Raw genomic sequence first — 27,070 nt, 5'->3', positions numbered from 1 at the left:
AGTCAATCTGAAGGTCAAAATAAGCAACTAACAAGTGGGTAGTTCACACAACACAAATACACTGGAAAAAAGCAATTCAAGTCCTGGACAGAATGGAAAACAGATTCTACCATGCTATTAAAAAACCACATGCAAATTAAAACTTACAATATATATATTTATGGATTTCCCATTTAATATTCTCAGACCACAGTTAACCACAGGTAACTGAAACCAAGGAATGTAAAGACCAGAGATTAAAAAAATGATTGCTATATAATCTCTAGTCACCTCCAGAAACAGCTAACCAATTAAGGAACACATTCTTGTGCTAAAATTACCTGTTTTATGATGTTAGTTACCCCAGTCTAAAACACTTGCCTAAACCTACCCATGCATTCTATTAAGTATAGATTAGAGATAACAAATGTATCAACTCTTTGAGAAAATCATAACCTACCCATGCATTCTATTAAGTATAGATTAGAGATATCAAACGTATCAACTCTTTGAGAAAACCATTACTCTTTTGAAAATCATTACCATGACATAATACCATTAATGGGTTATATAAATAACCAAATGTTCTTTGGCAGACAAAAAAGAATCATGGAAGTTATTTAAAAAGATGATACTTTTTTTGACAACATGTCAAATTATGAGAACCAAGCAAGCAACTGAGTTACCCATCCATTTAAAAAGAAGTCAATCCTAGCCAGGCCCTGGTGGTCCATGTCTGTAATCTAGCTACTCAGGAGACTGAGAACTGATGATCGTGGTTTGAGGCCAAGCCAGGCAGAAAAGTTCATGAAACTCTTCCCTGCAACTAACCACCAAAAAAGTTCAAGTAGTACAGTGCTAGACTTAAGAAAGAAAAAAAAAAACAAAGCTCAGGAATAGCACCCATGCTCCAAGTTCAAGCCCCAGGACCAGCACCAAAAGAAGGCAAACCTAAAAAAACTTAATCTTAAAATTTTGAAAAAAAAAGAACAAGAAAATAAGCAGCTGCTTATGCACATATATATCTATAATACCATCATCATTAGGATTATATGGGTGTGAAACTGTCTTTCAACTTTTTTCCCAATTACTATACCAACATATACTATTATTATGTCTCCTATAAAATAAAGGCATTTTATCCTGTAATTATATTGACTTGTGTTCTTTAGTTCACTGCTACTTATTTAAAGAAAGATCACCAATATGTTCAAATAGGATTTGATTCTGCCTTGAGATTTAACAATGGGCTGAGTGGCCTACAACTGTTATTTCTTGATGAACTTCGAAGAACTATCAAGAAAGTATGTGTACAGGATATATACCAGACTCTGTATCTTAGTCCTTACAGTAAGGCAGGTATCATCTCCATTTTCCAGAAAAGAAAAGTGAAGCTAGGTTAACTCAACTGGCAGTACTAAAACTCAAATCCAGATTTATCTAATTCTGATCACCATAGACTATCAGCAAAGCTACGTCATAATGGACTAAATGACAAACAAAAGTGGGTGACTAAGTCAATGTTACATTCACTTAGTGGAATTCTATGCAACTATTAAAAATTATAAAGGTGGTTTTGTTAGTAAGGCCATGGTGAATTTCTGACATCTTCCTAAGATGAAGGCCTTACATATATTATTTCATTATTTACTCTTTTCTCAACAATGATACATTTTTATACTTCATCTCAGCCAAAAGGCTAAGAAATAGTCTATTTCTATTATTTCATTTCATATATGGAGAAATAGGCTTGAGAGTTAAAATGACTCAACCTGAAGAAATGGCAGATCTGGCAGAAAAAAAAAAAAAAACAGGTCAGCTTAGCCCAAACACTATATTTTGTAATTTTACTTTCTTTATTTTTATTATCTTTAAGTAGTTGAACAAAGGGGTTTCAATTCAACATGTCAGTTTATGAATACAACGCATCATAATCAACGTCACCCCTTTTATCATTCTCTTATCTCTCCCAACTTCAACATCCCTTTCACTTTCCTAGTGCCATTTTCACATATATGCAATGAATATTATGACTGTCTTCTCCCACCCTTCTCTTCATTGATCTACCTTCCTCCTCTTGACCTCAAACCCTTGTCCCAGATCCTTCAAGTTCTAGCTTTCTGGTATTCACTATGTTATACTCTGTAAGTCTTTTGTTAGAATTCTCTTGTGTATATACCATTCTTTAGTTAATACTCTCAAACTCTATTTTTATTACCATTACACTGTACAATATTATCCAATAGTAGAACTCCTTCCAATAATTAGAACTCCTTCCTCTGAGTCTGCATTAAAGAATATGAGACTGGGCTGGGAAGGTGGCTCAGTGGTAGAGTGCTTGCCTTGCATGCATGAGGCCCTGGGTTCAAGTCCTCAGCACCACATAAGCAGAAAAATCCAGAAGTGGTGCTGTGGCTCAAGTGGTAGAGCGCTAGTCTTTAGCTGAAGAGCTGAGGGACAGCGCCTAGGGCCAGAGTTCAAGCCCATGACTGACTGAAAAAAAAAAAGAATATGAGACCATAGAAAAGCAATTCTGGTCTGTTTCAGAAAAAAAAAAAAATCATTTCCCTTTTCACTCACAGCAGTATTTATTTAAGCCAGAATAATTACATTCAATTTCTTCTGGTTTTTTTCTAAAATGCTTTTAACTGGGCACCAGTGTCTCATGCTTGTAATCCTAGCTACTCAGGAGGCTGAGAATTGAGGATCACAGTTCAAAGCCAACTCAGGCAGGAAAGTCTGTGAGACTCTGATCTCCAATTAAACATCATAAAGATGGAAGTGGAGCTGTGGCTCAAGTGGAAGAGCATTAACTTCAGCAAAAGAGCTCAGGGACAGTGCCCAGGCCCTGAGTTCAATTGGCAGGACCAGCATCAAAAAAAAAAAGTTTTTAACTTTAACACATCAAATTCTGTAAACTCTGTTTCTGTTTTGGAAGCCAGTCGTGACTTGTGCTTCCCTTATTGTTAGTAACAAAAGGGTTAAATCTTGAAGGTAAACCTTGCTAGATATCTCCCTCAATCATCAAAGAGAAAAAAGAAGAAGAAGGTCACAGTCAGTTACTCCCCTTAGATGAGTGTTTATTAGAACATCTGCAGGCATATACTCAACTCTTGAAGCACCAGCTTCGGCTTGCCACTCATCGTAGGCAGTCAGTGACTCTTCCCCCAAGTGCTGATTTTAGTACCTGGCTTAGCGGCAAAGATTCAGAGAAGGGTGAACAGCCCCTCTGGCCTTCAGGTAGGTCCAATATACCTTCATTTTTACCAAAGCTAAAAAAATGGGAACCTATGTCTGCAAACTTTAAGGGAATAACCATGCCACACTTCAGCAGTGTGTTAATTACAGATCAATGAGGTATTCAGATGGTGACTGGGTGATGCAGAATTTGGGAAATGGGCCTTCCTGTTCTCAGGCTGTGATAATAATTAATTTCTATGCTGCCAAAGCATTATTATTCACCTTAGCACACAAATTCTTCTCTGACACAAGAATAAGAAACCCTTAACTCCTGGTTTTACTGCCAGCAAAACCCTAATAATGTATGCCTCCACCGTGGTTAAAAAGAGTGTTAATTTGCACACTAAGTGGCTGGAGTTACATGCGTTTACTTGTTATTTTGGAGAAATCAGGAACCCTGCGCAGCACTAGTCATTAAGATGTCATGCTTCAGAGTACACTAGCTTTCTTTGGAAAGAAAAATAAGTCAGTTCACACTCAGGAAACTACAAACCCGGACCGCATACCATTAGTCCTCTTTTGATACTCAACTATGCCCTGCTTCAAAGTGAATAAATGAAAATCTCCCTGCTGAGAAATGCCATCATGGAGCTGGAAAAATTGTATAAGTGTATGGTTCCTGTATTTTTTGCCTTTAAAAAAAGATTCTTTAATGTGTTGACTTTGAAATTTTCCTTCATTAAATAATTGTGGCTCTTTTTTAAAAATCTGCCTGTTTTCGTCTAGTCTATTTAAAGAAAACTCCTTCAGTAGGTTATTTTGGATCTGGTAGAAAAAAAAAACTTTTAAAAAGTTTTTTAAAACTAAGACTAATATGATCATATGAAAACCATAGGAGATGTACAATAGTCTACTCCAGTGAAGTCAAAACCAACTCACCAAATTTTCAAAAAGTAAGTCAGTGTGACAAAAAAGTCAAAAATATTTTAAATGTTTTGTTTATTCTTTAAATACAGAAGTCATCAGGTTAAAATGGCTAATCTACAAATCAAATACAGAAATACTTGACTATTATAAGAGGTAAGTATTCACAGGAATAAATTTTACCCGTTTTTAACAATCTGAACAAAGATGTTCCCTACATCTTGCCCAAGAAAATGTCTCTATTTATTCCACAATAATCCTGACTTAGTTTGTGAAGTCAAAACCTCTGAAAATCTCAAGATGAAGCTGACAGGCTACAGTGACAACATTTTCTAAATTTGTTTTTTAAAAGTAATCACTTTTGAACATTTCTTTCAATCTAGAAGCTACTATCCCTCCATGGCTTTCTTTATATCCCAGCATCAGTTTTCATGTGAAATAAACAAGCTTTGTCTTGGGTGTTCTCTCTACCCAAAATGGGAAAACTCTCTTAGAACAATCACTCCTTGTCATGAATGTACTAATCTATGGCTGTTATTGACTGAAGTGAAGGTCAAAGATATTTTCTTCTACTTCCTATAGATAAGATTGTCTTAATTGTCTTATCTATTGCATATTTGGACATCCCATAGGACATTTGCCCAGGTTATTTTATGAGCAAGGCAAATTATTGAACTACACCCCACTGTGATCGGAGAAGAGAGGCTTGCTAACACAACTTTGCTAAAAGTCATTCTGAAGCACCATTTCTTCCTCATTTCATTAATAACTCACAGTGGATTACTGAAAGATCATACTTTAAAGATTCTCCCTACTACACAAAAAATTAAAAGCACAAGATAATGTTTGGAGATAGGTGACACATAATCTACAGAAGTGCTTCAAATAAAACATCTTATTAGAGTGGCAAGACTCTACATGGTCCCAGGAAAGTTTACATGGGGGAGTAAAAATAAATTATAATATCAACTAACATTTGTTGACTACTTATTACATGTCAGACACATAAAATGTGACTTACCTGTGTCATCTCACTAATTTTTTCAAATAATCAAATAACTAAGCACTAATATTATCTCCATTCTGTATATGAAATATATTATAAACAAGTATGTAAATATATAAAATATGCATGCATAAATGTGTGATTGTGTGTATATATAATTCTGAATTTTAAAATATTCTGTATTCATGGTCCAGAATCCAATGTCCTAAAGCCCTCCCAACCATCTCCAACATTCATTATAAATATCTGCTCTCATTACTAGTAGATAATTATACACTAATAATCTTGCTTTTGATAAATTTAAGGACAATCCTAATAACTATGATTTATCATGTGTTCTAAGTGTTTTCATAATTGACATCAACGCAAGATATAAATAAATTTATCTGCTTTTAATGATAAGGAAACTGGAGCACAGACATATTAAATAGCTTGCTTAAAGGCATGTACCTACTAAGGGACAGTGCCAGGCTTTAATCTAACCATACAGCACTAAGAGTCCATACTCTTAGCTGCCACTCTACTGTGTCTTTAAGTAGATTAACAATTTACTCTTTTAAAAGTCAATAAATCTGCTACTCAGGAGGCTGAGATCTAAGATCCCACTTTTAAGCCAGCCCAAGCAGAAGCGTTCATGAGAGTCTTATTTCCACTTAAGCAGCAAAAAGCCGTAAGTGGAGCTGTCCCTCCAGTGGTAGAGAACTAGTCTTAAGTGACAAAGCTAAGAGACAGTGCCTAGGCTCCTGAATTCAAGCCCCAATACTGGCACCAAAAAAGGGGGGGGAGTCAATGTATTTGTCTTGTTTCTTCTAACGTTAGTGCCTAAAACGTCATTCTGTAAATGGGGAACCGCCCTATTTTGAATCTCACTAAGGTAACAATAAAAATCTAGCACGCTTACATTATCTGGTAAATAACTGTTTAACTCATTTAAAACGCTGAATATCCGGAACCTCTTGCTTAGGTCCTGATTAGTACAAAATCGTTAAAGAATTACCTCGAATATTTGGGCTGGAAAGAGATCTGAAATAACTATTCTCCTAGGCGGGGAGAGAAAGAACGTCTGTGCTTCCTAAAAACAGCACGAAAAGCAGCTAAGGAATAAAAAGGGGACGGGAGAGAGGCTTTACACCAGCAGTTGCAAACGTCTAAAGTTACTGTATCTCCATCATTACTAAATACAGGAGTGGTGACATTATCAGGCAATTCACAGAACTTTTGCTTTAGTCGGTCACTGCTGTGGTAACTTCACCCCCTCCTTAGTTACGCCCCGTCCCCACTCCCACCCCACCCCCATCGCCCAGCAACCCACGGATCTTCAAGGGTGCAATTGAATGGATCTACAAAGTCCACGCAGCCATCCGCACAGGCATTCCGAGCCCTGACGTCCTTCCGACCGCGGTTGCCAGGCAACTGCACACTTAGGTCCACTACTACCGGCGCACCTGTTTGAGAGTCATCCCAGGAGGATCTGGCCATTCCAGGCCTTGCCAGGAATCCTTCCGGCCGCTGAAGCCTGTCCCTACCCCAACCTTGGGTCTGTGTCAGCCAGCTCTCACCTCCTACTCCCTAGTTGTCTGTTTCGGCTCCCATCTAGTCACTTCACACTTTTGGCGCCCTCATTCAGACAGACACCCTAGAAGTCTCATCTCCAAGAGCAACAAAGGCAAATTATCCTAGATGCACTTCCCGCCGAGAACGGATTCCTGGGAAATGTAGTTCTTTTGGCCGACCTGTGAGGACGCTCTAGGAAAACTGGACTACAACTCCCAGAAGTCTAAAGGAAAGACGGTACGGCTGGAAAACACGTCCCGGCTGTTCAGATTGTGTCCAGTGGGAAGGTTCTGCTGCTTATTGCTTGGCCAACTGCCTGAACTTACTCTTTTTGTTTGCTTGCTTGTTTGTTGTTAGTTTAAGCATATATTAATTGTATAGTAAGATTTCATTGTAGTATTGCTATACATGCATAAAATATAATTTGACCACATGCTCCACAAATGCTCAAGATTAAAAAAAAAAATGAGAGTCTTTAAGCATAGTGATTTACATAAAGAAATATTCTAAATCATGTAATTTGTAATTCTTTCAGCTAGAAGATCTGCTCTCAGTCGGAAAAGATGTCACTGCAAATGGTAACAGTCAGCAATAACATAGCCTTAATTCAACCAGGCTTCTCACTGATGAATTTTGATGGGCAAGTTTTTTTCTTTGGCCAAAAAGGTTGGCCAAAGAGGTCCTGCCCCACGGGAGTTTTCCACTTTGATGTAAAACATAACTGTCTCAAACTGAAACCTGCTGTTTTCTCCAAAGATTCCTGCTACCTACCTCCTCTTCGGTACCCAGCCATCTGTTCATTTAAAAGTGGCCTTGACTCTGAAAAGTATCAATATATCATTCATGGAGGAAAAACACCAAACAATGAACTTTCAGATAAGTTTTACAGTATGTCTCTTATTTGCAGGAACAACAAAAAAGTGACTTTCCAGTGCACAGAGAAAGACTTAGTAGGAGATGTTCCTGAAGCCAGATATGGCCATTCCATTGATGTGGTGTATAGTCGAGGGAAAAGCATGGGTGTTCTCTTTGGAGGGAGGTCATATATACCTTTTACTCAAAGAACCACAGAAAAATGGAACAGTGTAGCTGATTGTCTGCCTTATGTTTTCTTGGTGGATTTTGAATTTGGGTGTACTACATCATATATTCTCCCTGAACTTCAGGATGGACTATCTTTCCATGTCTCTCTTGCCAGAAATGATACTGTTTATATTTTAGGAGGACATTCCCTTGCTACTAATAGTCGGCCTGCCAACCTATACAGAATAAAGGTTGACCTTCCTTTGGGTAGCCCAGCTGTGAATTGCACAGTCTTACCTGGAGGAATCTCTGTCTCCAGTGCAATACTAACTCAAACAAACAGTGATGAGTTTGTTATTATTGGTGGCTATCAGCTTGAAAATCAAAAAAGAATGGTCTGCAACATTGTCTCTTTAGAGGACAACAAGATAGAAATTCATGAGATGGAAACTCCCGATTGGACACCAGACATTAAGCATAGCAAGATATGGTTTGGAAGTAACATGGGAAATGGAACTATTTTCCTTGGCATCCCAGGAGATAATAAACAGGTTACTTCAGATGCTTTCTATTTCTATATGTTGAAGTGCTCTGAAGATGTTGTGAATGAAGATCAGAAAATACTCACAAACAGTCAGACTTCAACAGAAGATCCAGGGGACTCTACTCCCTTTGAGGATTCAGAAGAATTTTGTTTCAGTGCAGAAGCAAATAATTTTGATGGCGATGATGAATTTGACACCTATAATGAAGAGGACGAAGAAGATGAATCTGTGACAGGCTACTGGATAACGTGCTGCCCTACTTGTGATGTAGATATCAACACATGGGTACCATTTTATTCAACTGAGCTCAACAAGCCTGCCATGATCTATTGTTCTCACGGAGATGGACACTGGGTCCACGCCCAGTGCATGGATCTGGCAGAACACACACTCATAAACTTGTCAGAAGGAAGCAACAAGTATTATTGCAATGAGCATGTGGAGATAGCAAGAGCATTACAAACTCCCAAACGAGTCTTACCCTTAAAACGGCCTCCAATGAAAGCTCACCGCAAGAAAGGATCTGGGAAACTCTTGACTCCTGCCAAGAAATCCTTCCTTAGGAGGTTGTTTGATTAGTTTTGCAAAAAACCTTTCATATTCAAACTTAATTGTTTTAGGCCTATTTTTGAAAATCATAACAATAATAAAATGAAACTCTGATTTTTATTTAAACTTCTTATTTTGGGTATGTGAATTAAGTGCTAGTGTTTTAATGCAAGCTAACTACTGTCAGATACATTTTTTAAGTATTTTACTCAGAGAAGTCTTAAAGGAGAATTTTTATCTGATTGTTTTTCACTCAGGAAAGATGTAATAATAATTAAAGTGCATGTGTAGCCATTATAGCAATTTTGGTAAGAACCTGTAGAATAGGTAATGCAAATTTAGCACACAAAAAAACTAATACACAAAGAAGTCAAATTGTTTTGCTCAACATAGCAGTTTGGCTGAAAATTAAAAATGATTAACTGTATATATCTCACCCTAGTGGTTTTATAACTTTTGGCAATCTCATGGCTTAGACCCATATGAAAAGAACAAATTATACATATATATACATATATATAATTATACATATGTATGTATGATTTCCTCTAACATGATGGAAGACTAGACATTAAATTTAGTCCCATTTAATTTAATGCATCATGTATTTCCTTCAAAACTCCCCTCTTTCTATGACATGATACCCTGATGATGTGTTAATCATGTGAGTGAGTATTCATAAGACAACAGAAATCATTGCAATATAGAATTCTAGAAAAATAGGGAAATGAGCTTATGCTGAGAAATTAGCACCAAATAAACTTAATGGAAAAGAATTACGTTATTTGCCAAAATAATAGTTTTCAAATTTAGCAAGCAGGAGGTTGAAGTTGGGGAGAAATGTATATGAATGGGTATTTTTCTGTTAACATGTAGAGTTTGTTATTGCTAAATATTATAAAATCAGTGAACCTGCCAAGATTCAACTAGATACTTGCTGGATCAAGTTTAAAGAAAATACTGAAGCTACAAGTCATCATTTGATTACTAGACAAATTTAGAAACAAACATCCTGCCTCCTGAAGTATTTTTGGAATACTTCCTTATGTTTAGCTATAGAAGCTCACTCAGCTAAAAGTAAGGTAATATTAATAAATTGAACTCCACCCTGGAGATAAACTCCTGATACTGGAATTAACTTTGATGAACAAAATTGTATTCTCTTTTGATAATGTTGCTTGATAAATATTTCTTTGGGGAAAGTGGATGTATGGACTTTTATGTCTATTATGTGTGTAAAATAATAAAATGTAAAACATGTCTTCTATTTGTATGGATTTGTTCAGATTATTACCATTTATAATTACCCAAATAAAGGTGAAGTTTGAATATTTTCAGAATGACTCTTCTATGACTTCTAGAAAACATCATATACATTGTGCCATCATACTTCCATACTACTTTCTGCTATAATGTCTGCATTTCTGCCTGCCTCGCTGTTATCAGTCTTTGAAGATGTATTAACCATCAGACTTCACTAAGTCTCTCTCTCTCTCTCTCTCTCTCTCTCTCTCTCTCTCTCTCTCTTTCTCTCTCTTTCTCTCTCTCCCTCCCTCTTTTCACTGCTTCCAGACCCCTGGTGAGTTCACATGAACATAAATAATTCTGTCCCTTCCTCCCCACGCTAATCAGCATGCCTTCCTTCCAATCATCTAGATGTTGTCTATTTCCATACTACTTTTCTCAGATACCTCCTGATTGTCACTAAAAATAAGTAAATAAAATAAAAACAAAAAGCAAAAAGCAAATCTCACTGTTATTCAGTTAAACAGATGTCACTATTAGTTCATCCCTGTCTCCCGGAATTCTGCCATGGAAATAAGATACACATCGCCCTTGTTCCTGACTCCTGTAAACTTACTTGAGGTGTCTAATGTCCTCCTAAATTCTGCAGCAAAGGGCACAAAGACTCCTTTTACTGAAACTCCCAATGTCTGCGCATTCCATCTTTCCCTCTAACTTTCCCTACAGAATTCTTTTATGTCATCACGGAAACAGTTCTTAGTCATGTAAGCCACAAAATAAATAGAGAATGAATGAAGGATGAATAACTGAAGGGATAATCCATCAGCAATTATTAGATATTCTTCAAAGTATAACACTAATGGCTTCAGAAGTTTTCTGTCCCCCCATGAAACATAAACTTCTGAAATGAAAAGTTAGAATAAAAGGAAGAACTAGAAAGAAAACGAGTCTCGTGTTGTCTTCCAAGATTCTAGCATTCAAAGCTTCAGGCCGTGCAAACCCACCTATTTAATATAAGCACTGTCACTGCCCATGTTGCCTTGTAATGACTTCTGCCGCTGTGTCTAAACCAACAAAATACCGGTTGGTAACTATGGTGAATATCTGACTTTTCCAACCAGCTATAAGTTCTCCCAGGACTAGAAGAAAGTCCTTGTAATTTCTAGATACTTAATGCCTGGCACATTGTTGGACTCCATTGAACCAAATGCTTGAATGAATTTCATCTACCTTCCATTGAGGGTGAGCAAATAAAATTTATTTTATAATAATTATTTATTGCTTATGTTTTTCCTCATGTAGACTCAATTCCACCATGAAATATTATTAGTTTGTTATTGACTCTACAGTATCTACTGAGAGAGAGAGAGTAAACTAAAGATGAAACCAATTAACCTCTGACTGACTGCATAGGTGAAAGTAGAAAAATAAGTCTTAGCATAATAAGCAATAAACCAAAACAGTCCAAAATAATCCAATGAATTTGCACAATTAAATTGTATTTCTTGCCTATGCAAATATCAAGTTATTCTCCTGAGTGGCTTTCTTCCAAAATCTATTTCAGGCTTGTCAGGCTTTTTCTGTTCAGTAAGTCTTCTATCTTTATCATCATATGTCCTCAAGAGTTCAGAGACAATGATAAGAAAAACAAAACATGGAGAAAGTATGCCCAACCAAATATTACAATCTGAAAATGATTCACCATTGGCAAATTCTCATCACCAGAGTTTGAGCTGACTCCTCACCATTGAGAGGGTAAGTTGGAATGGAGCTTAATTGTATGCCCAAAAAGGAGAAATGGATGCATGCATTTAGCCAGCAGCAGCTACAACGCAGAGTATATCTAACCACCCCAGAGAGGTAGAGCTATTTACTTTGAAGTAGTAATAACCAGTACCAGTGTAACTATGTTGAACTAAGAAAAGCTACCCATTCTCTATGTTTCCCTTACTACCTTTCGCTTACACTATGTTAAGCAGCTCTCAACTGGTACCCCAACTTCCTCCATCCTCCTACACCTCTGACTTTTCTGAAAATACAACCATCAGCCAAAACTTTGAAATCTGATGTTTTTATTGGGTGTTGGTCAGTCACACCCGAGGCTGAAATCTGAGTATCACAATTTGAAGTCTTCCCCGGAGGGAAGTCTGAGCGACTCTTATCACCAATTCACCATAAAAAAAAAAAAAGCTGAGAATGTAAGAGAGGCCTATTAGGCAGCCTGTGTCCAAGGTCAAACATGAGGCATTTTCCTGTGGAGCAGATGGTGTTCTCTCATGTTCTCAGGTGTCCAGCTTCTTGAACTAAACAGCTACCAGTTTGTGTGGGGTTTTTGTTTTGTTTTGTTTTATTTTTTACATCCTAGCCCTGGTTACTCTCTAGTCAATGCTGTGTGTATGTGACCAAATCTAAGTCCACTCACAATTTTAAACAGTCTATTTTGTGTTTCTCTAAACAACTCTAGTATAATCTCTTACTAAGTCTTGTTACATAACAGTGTGGCAAATGATGAGCCAATACAACAGTGATACTCACTAGACACTATGCAGGAAATGAACTTTACAACTTGGGGGAAGGAAAGTCAGGGGGAGGGAAAGCAGGAGAAAATAAGGAAAGAGGTAACACTGAAAAGAAATGTACTCATTACCTTACTTCTGTAACTGTAACCTCTCTGTACATCACCTTTGCAATAAAATCAAATTTAGAAAGAAGTAGAGTTGTTGCTAAAATGGCAGAGAACTAGCCTTGAGCAAAAAAAGTTCAGGGCCTGAGTTCAAAGCTCAGTACCTAAAAAAGTCTTCATTTTCTTTGGGTTAAAATCCAAATGCTTTATTATAGCATGGCATGAGTCTGCAGAGCCATCCTTCCCCTTTCCTATACTCTATACCTGATCCCCATCAATGCTGCATATCCTCCAAATGGAAAAATCCTTCCCCTATCATCCATTTCAAGCTTTATTCAATAATGATGTTCTCCAGGAAGACTTTAGCCTAAAAGATTCTAACACTCACCTTTTCACCCAAACTCTCTCTCTTTATAGTGTCGATCAACTTACATGGCAATTATTTATCTATCTGTCTTTTCTGGCAGTGGGATTCTATAAAGAAACCACAGTTTCTTTCTTAATTGTATATGCCCAACAGAAAGCATAATTTGAGGTTCATTATAATTGTTCAATAAATGTTCATTGGATTGAATTATGTTCATTATATATAGACAGAAAGGAAGCCACTTCTGAGGTTGTCTTGCGATTTTTATGACTCTGATAAATGCATGATGGACTGTCAAGATAAATTCATTGTTCTAAGTAATACTTTGATCAATCATAATACCTTGGAACTCAGAAAACAAAAGTACAGCAAAACTTACAGAAGGAAATTAGGTCCTGAGTTAAATTTATTATTTTTCTACTTGAAAGGAAGCAGATGATATAGAATAGTTATCATGGTAAATTTAGAAAGAACAGACAGCCATTATAATCCCCAGTGACAAGAATTCCAAACTACTTATACGCTATCAGACTTCACACTAGTATGGAAATTGCTGTTTGACTTGGAATTTACCATGAAAGACACCATCTTTTCCCAAACCTAATTCTGTCAAGAAGAATCTAACATGGCACAGTCACTTCTAAGAGAAGTAATTCTTCATCCTGTCTCCAAACATCACTCTAACAAACATGTATTCAATTAACTTGAATAAGGAGGAAAAGTATAATCATATGCCTTTTGAAGGTTGATCAGTAAGTGTAGTTTGGGAGCTGAATCTACAGTTCAATTCCTCTTTCAGTAGTGTTTTGGACAGTATCTAGCAATAAGCATTTATTAAAAGTCCAAGATTGAGAAATAGATCAAGGATAGGACATAATATAGAAGGTCTCCCACTTGAAATATGTGAAAGTTGTTTGCATTACATAAATAGAACGATTGCAGGTGATGTCAGAATCTCAGCATCCAGACTTTGCATTATGTTTATGAAAAGAAACAGTATCCCAAAAGCTCTGGCATTTGGTGCATTTTGGAAACACAATGCTCATCTATAAAGCAACCTTATAAACACATTGTTCTCTCAACTTCACCTGAAGTTCTATGTAAAGATTGTTTGATTAATAAAATGCAATTTGCATTATCTTGAGTTTGTGGTTTTGTGATGTAGTTGGGCCAACTATCTTTGTGTCCAATAATTTATTTATAAACACATAAAATCTTAGACTTTCAAAAGATAATTTGCTGGAGAAGATTTTATATTTTCACCAGGTTTGGAAAAAATTGAAAAACAAATGAAAGGTTTATTATTTAAATCTGGAAACAAATTACCTCCTCTGACTTTAGGATAAATTATGCTCTTTATGAGTATGCTAATATTCTTTACTTCAAAGAATAACAAATATATGTGTATTTCTTTCAAGGCAAAGGTGTTTTAAGTATTGTACTCAATGCTACTAAAATGCAAAAATGTAATGACAATATAAATCAAAGTTCTTTTCAAATATTAAGCTTTTATTTCAAACACAACTTCAAAACTGAACAATAATGACATTATTAATGAATGAAAATATCAAAACAATAAGTTGAAAGTCAATCCTTTTAATTTGAAAACAATTAACAATAACAATTAACAGGTTCTATACATGAAATAAAACCATTGCATCCTGGTACTCAAAATTTCCTTAAAGAGAATTTAAAAAAAACTCTTGGAAATCATTAAACAAAATGTATGATTATTTGCAAGAAAGTAAAATGAAGTGTGATTCCATCAGAAGAAAACTCTCATAAAAAATTAATTCTGAGGTGTACTTAGAGTAGATTCCTGTAGTTGATGGGGAAAAGGTGAGATGGCTACAAAATGCCTACTTTCATTTAAATCTCTTAGCATAGAAAGAATAAAACATCAGTCATACAACAACTAATGACACAAACATTTATAATCAAAAACCAGCAGTGGTACCTACAAATCCTGCCTTCTGGCTTATGAAATTTGAATTCTCTTTGATGTAAATGAGTCCCCCACTGTTAGCCAAGCAAATCTTTATCTCCATCCATATTCTGTGAAAACAAATTCAGGCAAAGCAAAATTCCAGTTCACTTGGAAGAAAAAGACATCTTTCCCTACTGCTCTGGCATCTGTGAGCGTGTGTATTAGTCCCAAAGCTCTTCTTAACCTCATACCAACTATTCATCAATTTTCATCAGCAACTCTCACTGGTCCCTGCAGTGCACCTCAGTGGGTTGGCAGGGAAACTTGCAGAAGCATGTTTCACAGGAGAAAGAAAAAGAAAAACAGAACACATTGCACTTCAGAAGTCCCAGTCTATACTTCAAAAAATAATACTCCATTCACTGTGGTGAATTTCCCTGAAGCATGTGACTGCACTTACAATGAACATTGTTAAAGAATAAAACTCAAATACAAACCCAGGGTTTAGGATATATAACGATAGGAGTCATTCATTCATATTGAAATTCCTGTGGCCAGATGTTCTTGAGGTTTCTCAAAAATGTGATCTGATTAAGGAACCAGTGGGAAGGTTGTCCTATAAATCATGTTCTTAGTCACATACATTGGAAATAGTTCCTACAATGCTAGAAAATGGGGATTTAATATTGGAAAGTATTTACAGTGCCACCAGTTGAGTAACAGATAGAAACAAGAGGCTGGGTGTCTACAAAACAGCATGCTTCAAGGAGCAGGATGATTATATGAATTTAGTGGCTTATTAGTACACAGACATGCTGTATGGATAAGTCAGGATGGAGGGAAGGAAGGGAGGGGGTCTCTTGGAAAGCCCATTTATTTCCAAAATGCAAAATGAAGAGTTAGCCAGAAAAAAAGCAATATTAACATATGTACATGTTTTGACAACTAAATTATGAATGTCTTTGATATTCTCCATGTAAAAAGCAAGGAAAACTGATGCATTTTTAATGGAAGACACTGAGTTCAATCCCTGTAAAAAGCACCAAATGCATACCATTTAAGATAATGTCACTGATGCATGTTTGACAACTAAATTACAAAGCTCTTTGATATACTGTGCATAAAGAGTGGCAATTATGGCCAATAAAATCAAAGGAAGAAAAAAACTAATTAACACTAACATATCATTATGACTCACTAGAACATAAAATTCCATGCTTGCTCTAAATTGCTAGCAACTGGAAAATCCCAAATTCCTAAGGATGCAGACAATAGTTTTCAAATTACTGGAGCCAGAAGAGATTCTCACTGACTCTTTAGAAGTACAGCATTACTTTCTTCTGTCAGAAAGTTCAATACTACAAATGCCTTATATATAAGTTTATCTGATTTGGGGAAGGGAAGGGCAAACACAGAAATGGTGGGACAAAGGGTAAACTAATTCAGCAGTGAAATCCACTAGACACGCTATGTTGGAAATGAACTGTGCAACTTGGGGGGGGGATGGGAAAAACTGGGAAAGATTAAGGGAGGGGATGACACTATTCAAAAGGAAATGTACTCATTATATGAATCATGTAATTGTAACCCCTCTGTACATCGCCTTTACAATAATTTTTTTAATTCACCCAGTTCTAAGCTAGGCACTGGTATATCACATCTGTAATCATAGCTACTCTGCTGGCTAAGATCTGAGAACTGAGAGGTTTGAAATCAGCCAAGGCAAGAAGGTCCATAAAACTTATCCACAATTAACCAGCAGAATGCCAGATGTGGAGCTGTGGCTCAAGTGGTAGAATGCCAAGTCTTGAGTAAAAAAGCTAATCAAAGATCTGGAGGCCCTGAATTCAAGTACCAGTACACACACACACACACACACACACACACACACACACACACACACACACACAATTTACTCACTCCTGAAAGATGTCATCTCAGAGTTATAAACTGTAATGACAGTTGTGGCTCCTGATTCTGATACTGATTTATAAACCAAACTAGTGATTAATTTTAGTGGTACAAAACCAAAACCAAGAAAATTAGAAACAAAAAGAGTAGGTTCAAATTCAAGATCAGGTATTGATCATCCCTGTAACTTCAGGAAAATTATTGAACCTTCCATCCAATACAATATAATGCCTACACCATAGAATTCTTGTGAGACAAAGTAAGTATAAAAAAGAATAGCAACATGAAAAAAATAAACAATATACAAATATTAATTCTTCCACTGCATTATGAGTGGTCAGCTAAACTCAACAAGGGAGAAAAGTGCAGTTAATATGGCTATGAAAATTTCAATACACTGAAACTTAACTGATCATAACTGAAGGAATAACACATAGCAAAGGGGGAAGACCCTATGAAATCTATATTTTACTAAAATTGTCCCAAATTTTATATAGAGAAAAATGTAGCAGAAAATTTCAGTATGACATTAAATGTGATTTTAGACACTGAGCGAACTTTAAAAAAAAAAAGACTCTATAACCTAGTGATTGTATGGGGAAAAAAATCTTAGACTCTAAATTACTTGAAATCCAAGAGGAAACACAATCAAACTTGACTACTGATAGCTAATGAAACAAGTATTTGGGGAAGAAATGTATTGTCTAACTTCATTATTGAAAAATTCAGGACAGCAGTAGATGACCTCTTAAACTCCAAAGGTGGCAATAGAAATACCACTTCAACTCAGAAAAGTGCTGATTTCCTGAAACTTTTCTGAATGTAAGTTATTTCTGCATATATGTAATGAATGAAAAAAAATGCTCTGAGAGAGCATTCTGTAGGTGTCATTTGCACCATTCAAAATGTGAGCTATTGTCAAAGGAACCTTCAAAGCGCGTTTTAATCTTATAGAATAAGTCAAGATGTTCGAAATGTATAAAATAAAGAATTTTACCAAAAAATGAAATAGAAAAAAAAACATTTCTCTCAATACAAAAAAAAATACTAAATTGAGACTTAAATAAAAAGACAACAAGACAAAATCCTTTCCTGGCCTTGCTGGCTGTTCTTTGACAAACTTGGCTTTGATTTCCAGGATGCTCAAGCTTCACACACACACACACACACACACACACCTTTGTTCATCTCGGGTCCCCTGCAGTTACTTCTGCGCTGAGCTATTGAGCTTTCAAATAACTGATTTCTCCTGTTGCTTTTCTGAGCTTACTAAAGTGGCTCGGGCAATCGGCTCATCCGTTATCCGTGCCTGACCTTGGTTACAGCACCTGTGGCCTCTCACTCCAACTTCTGGGGTGGTGATTCCTGAAGTAAATGATGCTAGAAGGCCTCCTTGCAACCCAAAGGAAGATTGAGCTGCCCTCCCAAACAAGATAAAAAATACCAACTCCTGAGGGATTTTCCTACTCAAAACTCCATTGAATCTTGGCTTTCCAGATAGTCTTCCGGGGTCGATGTGTCCCCGACGGTTACCTTAGAATCTATGGTAAACCCACAATCTTTTAATGCTTTGTGAGCATTCATAAACTTCTGGAGATATTTGGATGTATACAGCCAGTGATGCTTCAAAACATCTTCCATTTCATAACACTTGGACTGCCTGGCGTTCATTTTCCGGAAACGTCTGAACAGTTTGTTCCCAGATTCGTTTCCTTCACTAGCCCAAGCCCCAATAGAGCCATCCCTCTCAATAATTTCAGGGACGTGTGCCAAGGTCTTGTGAAAGTAATTGGTGATTTTGCCCTCATACCTGTACTTGAACTTGGTAGACAGCAGCTCGGCAAAGCGCTGCGAGTTGAAACTATACTGGCAGAGGGCCTCTGGGCACTCTTTAGCTGGGCATGAGGAGCGCCACACGGGCTTCATTTTCAGGTAAAGGTCCATGAGCTCCCTGAGAGCTTCGTGCCTCTCCTGGGAGGGGATTAATTCGCAGACCGCCTCCACCGTCTCTTTGGTCATGAGCCTCCTGGCAAAGTTGCCATTCATCCTCATGATGGGCTTGAGGTTCATCTTCTTCCGCAGATGCTTGTCCAGCGTGGCCTGCCAGCGTTTCCTTTCCTCTTTGGAAGCCCCGGGGTGTTTATACACCTCTCCGATCTCCAGCTGGAAGATCTTGTAGAACTCCCCGGCGTTGCCAATGTCACAGTGGAGGGCGTCGATGGAAGGGACGGTCTCGATGAAAGGCTTGGCGGAGACGCCTTTCACACGATCCCGCAGCTCTTCCACCGATTCGTGGTAGGGGTTGGAACGCCAGACCTCGTAGCGCTCCAAGTTCTCCGCGTGGCTCCTGGTGATCGAATGCAAAACGAGATTCTGGGAGGCCTCCAGGCGGGTGGCATCACACAGGGTACAGATGTAGACGGAGCCCGAAGCCTCCAGGCCTTCCACTTCCCGGACCAGTTTCTCATCGTACCCGGTGCCCCTGAAGATAAACCTGAAAGTCCGGAGGATCCCTCCCATGTCCAGCCTCAACTCGCTGCTCTTCATGGCCTCCCTCTCGGCGATGAGAGGGCTGAGGATGGCCGTCAGGGTCTCGTGGTCAGACTCATCCGCCAGCATCAGGCACAGGGGCTTGCAGCACAGCTCCGAGTTGGGCTTGGCTTCCTCGAACACCTTCGCCGTGCGTGCGCCCTGGGCCACGCTGATCCTCATGATGGTGAAGGAGAAGCGAACGGCCTTTTCCGGGACGGCTGGTCCCGACCCATGCTTCTCACTCACGTCCCCCATGCCGTCGCAAGACTCCTTCACCACCACGGTGAACGGCCCGCTCAGGTAGTCCTCGAGATCCTGGGATCGCAGGCCTTCCAAGATCTCTTCTTCCATGTCCATCAGGGCCGACACCAAGGCCGCGTCGTAGCGGAACCGCTTGGCAATGGTGTCCACCGGGTAATCATCCACCGAGGTGGACAGCCCCGACAGACCGTCGATGATGCCAACGTCGGTGCGGGATGACACCTGCTTCAGAGGTGGCTGCCACTCGAAAGGGTGGTGGCCCGGCAGGAGGACCTTCTCGGCATTGCGCAGGGCGTGGAGCGGCTGGAAAATCTGCCTGCCCGTGATGGCTTTCACAGTCCTGTACATCTTGTGGTACTGACTGCAGCTGAGGAAGGTGTTGACCCGGATAGCCAAGCAAACGGCCGGCTGCAGGCCCGAGCCCCGGCCTTGCATGATGGCTTCCAGCTCGTCGGCTTGTCTGTGTTCGTTTCTCGCCCTCAGCACCAGCAAGAACAAGGTCAGGCACACGGATTTTACGTCTCCACCTTCCTCTTTGTCGGCAAACGCCTTCACTTGCAGCTTGAGCTCCCTCAGTCGGTGCTTTTGAGCCCTGCGGGTCAGGGACAGGAGATGCTGCCGGGGTCGCCCCCCTTTATTGATGTGCACCAACGTCTCTTTCGACTCCTTGTGGCTTGAGACGTGGTGGTTGTATTTTTCCAAGCTGACCTCCTCGTTGCACTCTTTGGCGGGGCATTTGACTAGGAGAGAGTTCAGGATGCTCAGAAAGGATTTCCCTGGACTCTCCAAGTCCGTAGGGAAACAGGGATAGCGACACGAGGGGCAATAGCTCCCCATGACTTTGAGACATCTGAAGATACAGACCCTGCAAAAGACGTGCTTGCAGCTGGTTTCCACCGGGTCCGCCAGAATGTGTTCACAAATCTGGCAGGAGATGGATTTCAGGAAGTAGGCGGGGAAGTCCACCGCCAGGAGCTTGGTACTGAGATGTATCTTACTGCAGCTGGCAATCTGCTTCATGATTGCCTTGCTGCTGACCTTTGCCCGAGCTCTTCTCTTGCGCTGCCGGACTTGTCTGGCTCGATCAAGCATCATTTTGATTCTTTTGCTGAGCTGCCCATGGGTGTGATGTCTCCTCCTCCTGAGCCCCTGCCGGGTAGAGTGGCAGATATCACAGGATGGTGAATGGGGATGCCACTCCATGGTTGTGTTCCTGGGGAAGTAAACCTCACGAGGAGCACTGCTAAATCTGCGGTGCATAATGCTCCAGCAATTGTGGCAGAATTCAGTGGGGTGGATCGAGTCGACATCTGCTTTCACATCAATCCGGAAAACCCTGGCGATGAGGTCAGGCCAGGAAGTGGCTCTCTTTTCCTTCTTCCGTAAAAGGCTTTGGGTTTTCGCATCCACCGGCCCATGGACAGGGTATCTCCTCCTGTGTTTATCAGTTTGAAAAGAATTCCCGCAGATGCGGCAGAAGTGTCGGAGGTTGGCTTGGTGGATGGCTTTGGCTCTTGTTTTCTTATCATCGTGGGCTTTCTTTGAAAACTTAGGTTGGCCCTGCAATGCTGGTTGAACCAGGACTGCATTCTGAACTCCAGCCTTTTCCGGGACTGATGGTGATTGCTCTAAGGTAGGGTTCCCCTCAGATGCCTCCTTCTTTTCCTTTTGGGCTTCCTCTGGTGCCTTTTCAAAAGATCTCACCCTGAATAGCTTAAATTTCCACTCTGCGAATTTAATATGTGGATGTTGAATTTCATCAGGAGCAGAACTGAATCCCAAGGTGGGTGGCAAGGAGACAGCCATGCTGATGGAGGTGCCTGGGATAGTGAAAACAAGCCAGGTCAGGAAACACGTCAATATTCTACAGAGGCATATTGAGAGTCATACAAAGAAAACAAATGCGACATTTAATTACTCACTCATCCTTTTTTAATACATGTTTGACGTGCTCTGCCAGTGCTTTTTATTATCTTTTTTCTTTTTTTTATTTTTAATAAGGAGTTGTAAAAGGGGGTTACAATTCCAGAAGTCAGGTTACAAGTACAGTGCTTCTGGGTCAGTGTCAACTTCCTTCGTTCTCCCGAATTTCCCCTCTCTTATTCCTACCCTCAAGTTACATAGTTCATGTTTTACATAATGTACATCGAATATAATGACTGTGTTTGCTCACCCTGCCTCCTTCCATTCATGTGTCCCCCCTTTTTGACCTTCTCTCACCCATGAAAAATCTGTTTCTACTTCTTGATAATCATTTTGATAAACACTACATTAGTTGTTCTGAGGAATTACACCTTCTGATTCTTTCTCAAACTATATCATCCTTTAATCAGTTTGTTTCTGTGTATAATGTATTAAGTCTGTGTATATTATCGTTCATATTTGTGTTTTAGATCTAACTTGCACTTCTGAGAGAAAACATGCTCCATCTGTCTCTCTGAGCCTGGCTTACTCCATGTAACATGATTTTTGCCAGGCTCATCCATTTCCCTGCAAATGATATAATATTATTCGTTCTAAATGAATTAGTAAATTTCCATTGTATATACGTACCACATTTTCTTATTTTAACCTATGCAGATGTTTATTTTAGCATTTCCTACTAATGTGTATTTGTTTCCTCTTTATTCCAACCTAGGAATGATAATTTAGAAAAAAAGCTTTTCATTGAGAAGTAACGAATATACAATAGGTATGCAAATCCTAAGTATTTTTATCTCAATGAAAAATGTTGGTTTGTGTAGACAGCACTTAAAGGTACAAAACACACTTTATCATTTCCAGAAGGTATCTTCATGGTCTCTCCTTAGTCAATGATTCGCAAAATAAAACTCGATTTTCAACATTGCCAAATGCCACAGTTCAACCTGCAGATGTGCAGATTACCTTCACTACTCCCAGTCACCAACAGACTGCAGCCCATCCTCCAGGGAGACCTCTGGAAGGAAGAGTTGTCATCTACCAAACAAGAGGTGTGAGCTCCACCTTCAGAGCTCCCAGAGTTTGGATAAGCTTCTGAAAGCCATCTAGAATCCCAGCTCAGCCTGAAAAACCTTTTGAGGGAGTCACGCCTTCAGGTGAGCAGAAGGCTCCTGTTCAAGCTCCAGAGGCCCCCATGGAGAGCATAGACGCAAGTCTCCCAAACCATGAGCTGACAGCTCAATCTCTAGGAGAGGTCCAAGCTCACCATGCCAAGAGCTTCCTGAAGAATCTTCTCCAAGCCAACAATAGAGCACAACTCTGCTCCCTAAGTCCTCCGAAAGTACTGAGCTTCCAGCCAGCCAGCAAGGACTTCCAGTTCTATCACCAATACCCAGTATGGACTATAGTATTCCTCCACTGTCAGATAGTGGGGATTTTCACCTTTAGATCTAATGAACTAGCATTGCCTAAAACCACAGTGAAACATGTAGATCTGGAGATCTGACCATAACTCCACAGACTAATGAGCCAATTGAATTCTCTCCAACCCAGTCTGGTCTCCCTTCCCAGCCTCTTCAAGGCCCTGAAAATGTTGGATCTTCCTCAGTTTATCAAGAGACTACAACTCAGACTCCAAATTCTCACAAGCAGCAAACTGCTTCTACAACTTCTCTAATGGCTTCATCTCTGCCTGCACAACTCCCTGAGTAGGGGGAGTACTCTAGTACTTCCGGTGGACATAGAACTTCCCTCAACTCAGGATGAAGATCCAACTCAGCTTCCAGTGCCACCTCATGAGATGGTAGTGCAACCTCCAGTGCATTATGAGATGACAGTTCCCATTCCAAATCAAGATGTAACTCACAGTCCAGTATTGCCCAGTGTCACATCTCAACCTGTGGACCTGGAACTCACACTCCAGAAATCTCTACTACAGCCAAACATTCTAAGGACCTAAAAAAGTGACCTTGGGAAACACTTCAACCTGTACACATCCAACTGACTGTAACTGTGCAAGCTGTTGTTGAAGATGAACTTCCTCCAATAGTAGATGAGGCCCCAGGTCTGCCTACAAAGCCACCTATGGAGGTTGTGGGGCAATCTGAAGAAAATCAGGGGGTGACAGTTCTCATCACAGGTCAGAATGAAACTCAGCATTCAGCATTCCCAATGTGATATTTCAACAATTTGACCTGGAAGTTACAGTAACTCCAGACTCCACCATAGAGCATGAACATTCTTCAGCTCTGAAGATGGCAACAACTTCTCCAGAAGAACCTGAGGTAACCTTTCTACCCCCAGATAAGATTCAGTCTCAGCATCCCCATCTGACTGAAGTCACAGTTCATCCTTTTGATGTGGAAATTACCTTCACTCCAGAATCCAATATGGAGATTGCACTGTCTCCAACCATACAGGATACCTTAACTGACCTTTCAACACCACCCAGGGATTCTCCAACCCAAGCCTCATTTTCCATCACAGGTCTGACTCCAACCTGGACTCCAATGACACACAAGGTCACATCTCAACCAATGCCTACTGCTTTCCACAACGTCAGGACCTACTACAGAGAGTGAAAATTCTCCATCCTTGAAGAAGACCACAGTTCCTCTACAAGTAACAAATCCACTTCAAGGTCAGCAACCTATTAGTTTCTTCAAATATGCAGACAGTGTCTGCAGGAGACCCCCATTGAAGCTCTGCATGAGACCAAAACAGTACAACCTCTGCAAAAGACCCCGCCACAGACACTGCAGGAGATTCCAACTCAGGCTTTGCATGAGACTCCAGCACAACCTCTGCTGGGGATCCCAACTCAGCCCCCGCAGGAGACTCGATAACTCAGTTTCTACAGGAGATCTCCACTCATTCACCACATGAGACCTTAACACAGATTCTGCACAAGACTCCAGCACAGCCTCTGCAGGAAAGTCTAACACAACCTCTATATGAGCTTCCAGCACAACCTGTGCAAGAGATCCCAACTCAGCATCTGCAGGAGATCCCAACTATACTTCAGCCGAAGACTTCAACTCAGCCTTGGCAGAAGACCTCAACTCAACCTCTTTTGAAGCCATTAAGTCAGCCTCACTGGAAGACTCTAACTCAGCCTCAGTGGAAGACCCAACTCAGCCTCCACAGCCACAGCTGGAGCCTGAGGTTAAACCTCCAACATCAGGCTATCAGCCATTGTCAACAAATACAAAGACTGTACCTGGTGCCATCCTGAAGAATATTAGAACTCTTCCTCCAAAGCTCACTGAGGTGACACAGCCATACAGATTTCAGACTCAGCATCCAACCCTGATTCAAGGCACAGTTAACCCTCTGAGTCTGGAACAACTTACTAAGACTCATTTTTCAACATCCACCACAGAAAATGCTTTAGCTGTGCAAACAGAACAGAAGGCCCCTCCAAGCATCAACTTATGTGAGCTCTGTCACTGCCAAGACCAGACATGTGTGGATCTCAGCCCAAGTCAGAGTCTCCGCCAAGTTCCTGTGACAAACTTTTCACTGTCTTGCAAGTATCCCCCTACCTCCTTTGTGCTGGACATTCTGCCTGGCATCCTTTTCTCAAGGTCTTCCTCCTCTCTCCATCCAATACTGAGTAATATTTACTATTTTCTTTTGGTCGTGGGGCTTGAACTCAGGGCCTGAGTGCTGTCCTTGAGCTATTTTGCTCAAGACTAGGAACTTCAAGGCACAGTGTCACTCCCAGTTTTCTAGTAGTTAGTGGAGATAAGAATCTCATGGACTTTTCTTCCCCAGGGTTGGTTTCAAACCTAGATCCTCAGATTTCAACCTCCTTAGGACTAGGATTACAGGCATGAACCACCCATAACCTGGCTGGCTTTTTAACTTTTCACTTCTTCACTTTCCTTGTTCTGTTTCCTATTGTATCCATTCTCCAAGCTTTTATTTGAGGTTGCCCTTTGTTTCCAAGAAGATTCTGAGTCACAGAAGTTCTCATAGGAATTCAAAATTGTACCACTGTATTTTGGACACTGCGCCACCCATCACTTTAGCGATGGCAGCTGGGACAGCTCCACCTTCAGGTGGTCCAAGCTGCTGCGGCAGCTCCTCCTTATTGCCGCACGGATCCCAAGCTTGAATCTCAGCCATAACTACAAGTAGCTGCCGTGGCCTTCACCTTGTCAGAGGGAAAGAGCTGTACCACATTTTCTTGATCCACTCATCCATTGTAGGGCATCTGGGCCAACTCTGTAACTTAGCTAGATCTCTTGTTTTAATATACTATTGGGAATTAGATGTTGATCATACAGCAAAAAAAAAAAAAAAAAGTCATTCCCTGTCCTGACAAATGGTTAGGATCATTTATATCATGTAGTTGTATAATTTAAAATTGTGTGTGTGATATAATTCTTCTAGAAACACTTTAATGTCATTTAAGACAGAATATTTGAGTGATTGATCTTATCTTCCTAATATTGCATATTAGGATTGCATGCTCAGTAATTATTTTTTAGTAAATGCGAAGATAAAATAGCTACTAAAGCAAAGGAAAGCAATATTTTCCACACTGTATTAGCCTCATTGAACGAGCTGGACAATATATTTCTGGCTTTTTAAAGCAGTCTTTTGGGAGGTTGGTTGTTTATTTCCTCCCAACGGGTCATAAAGAGATGATAAAGCTACAAACCCAAAGAAACTAATTACTCACTACTTGAAAGGATGAAGTGAATTTTGAGCTTTATGGATGCAACCTAATAATAAGTATCATGGATAGTAATTATGCTTACAATTTTAATTAGTGAGAGCTGCTGTAAATTATAAGGCTGTATCTACGTTAGAAACAAAGACCACAGAGCTCTTGAAACCTGCAACAAGCCAGAGTCTGCACATATTCAGATGCTAAAAGACTTTTTAAACAAAAAATTCAAGTGGCTTTGGATAAAAACTTGCAGGGGTCATTCTGAAAGTCATTGGCCATTAGCAATACCGTTTTCAATTTTAAAAAAAGGGAGAATGGTTTTCTTCTGGTAATAAAAATTATATACATGAGTAAAACCAATCAAATTGTGTTGTTTTATACGTGTCAGCAAAAATGGGGGCTGTGGGCAAGGGCTGGTGGCTGATGCCTCTAATCCTAGCTACTCAGGAGGCTGAGATCTGAGGATCACAGTTCAAAGCCAGCCCAGGCAAGAAAGGCTCAGAATCATCTCCAGTTAACCACCAGAAAACCAGAAGTGGCACTGTGGCTCAAAATGATAGAGCACTAACCTTAAGTGAAAGCACTCAGGGACAGAGCCCAGACCCCAAGTTCAAGCCCCACAACCAACAAAAAAAAAATAGATGGGGAGGGGAGCAGATCTAACAGTGACATCTGAGTATTCTTCAGCCCTAGTTAGATTCATCTTTGCAAAACTCTTCATTACACAGTTGGAAAGACAGCACTGTATTTTCAGTATACCATACTAACCACATTTCCCAAACTTGCCTCAGTTAACTCTTTTGACCTACTAGCTATTTCAAGCATCATTGGTTGTCCTCTCAA

At 39.7% G+C, this 27,070-nt stretch overlaps 3 protein-coding genes across 4 annotated transcripts in view; 1 reads left to right on the top strand and 2 right to left on the bottom strand.

Moving 5' to 3' along the window:
* The window catches only part of LOC105988090 (chromosome unknown open reading frame, human C11orf74), a 65,631-nt gene extending 58,857 nt beyond the window's left edge, over window positions 1-6,774 (bottom strand). The window contains exon 1 of one of the 2 annotated variants that reach the window (XM_013019597.1): window positions 6,649-6,774. The gene's annotated coding sequence lies outside the window, so the exon portion shown is untranslated. Of the gene's footprint in view, window positions 1-6,401; window positions 6,459-6,648 lie in introns of those variants that run through there. The other variant, XM_013019598.1, reaches the window with a different exon arrangement.
* A 432-nt stretch (window positions 6,775-7,206) lies between these two features.
* Rag2 (recombination activating gene 2) lies at window positions 7,207-8,790 on the top strand. Its single transcript, XM_013019612.1, has one exon. The coding sequence runs from the start codon at window positions 7,207-7,209 to the stop codon at window positions 8,788-8,790; it is 1,584 nt and encodes a 527-aa protein (XP_012875066.1).
* Window positions 8,791-18,300: 9,510 nt separating this feature from the next.
* Rag1 (recombination activating gene 1) lies at window positions 18,301-21,432 on the bottom strand. The gene has a single exon (XM_013019614.1). The coding sequence runs from the start codon at window positions 21,430-21,432 to the stop codon at window positions 18,301-18,303; it is 3,132 nt and encodes a 1,043-aa protein (XP_012875068.1).
* Window positions 21,433-27,070: the final 5,638 nt, after the last annotated feature.

Source organism: Dipodomys ordii, unplaced genomic scaffold (genome assembly GCF_000151885.1).
Source record: "Dipodomys ordii isolate 6190 unplaced genomic scaffold, Dord_2.0 Scaffold46, whole genome shotgun sequence".
In the NCBI taxonomy this organism is placed as follows: Eukaryota; Metazoa; Chordata; class Mammalia; order Rodentia; family Heteromyidae; genus Dipodomys; species Dipodomys ordii.
Note: the sequence above shows the minus strand (reverse complement) of the source record. Positions and strands in the feature narration are given on the sequence as shown.

What these genes read in the sequence shown, in the direction of transcription:
- Rag2 (XM_013019612.1), top strand. Translation starts at nt 7,207, where the DNA reads ATGTCACTGCAAATGGTAACAGTCAGCAATAACATAGCCTTAATTCAA.
- Rag1 (XM_013019614.1), bottom strand. Translation starts at nt 21,432, where the DNA reads ATGGCTGTCTCCTTGCCACCCACCTTGGGATTCAGTTCTGCTCCTGAT.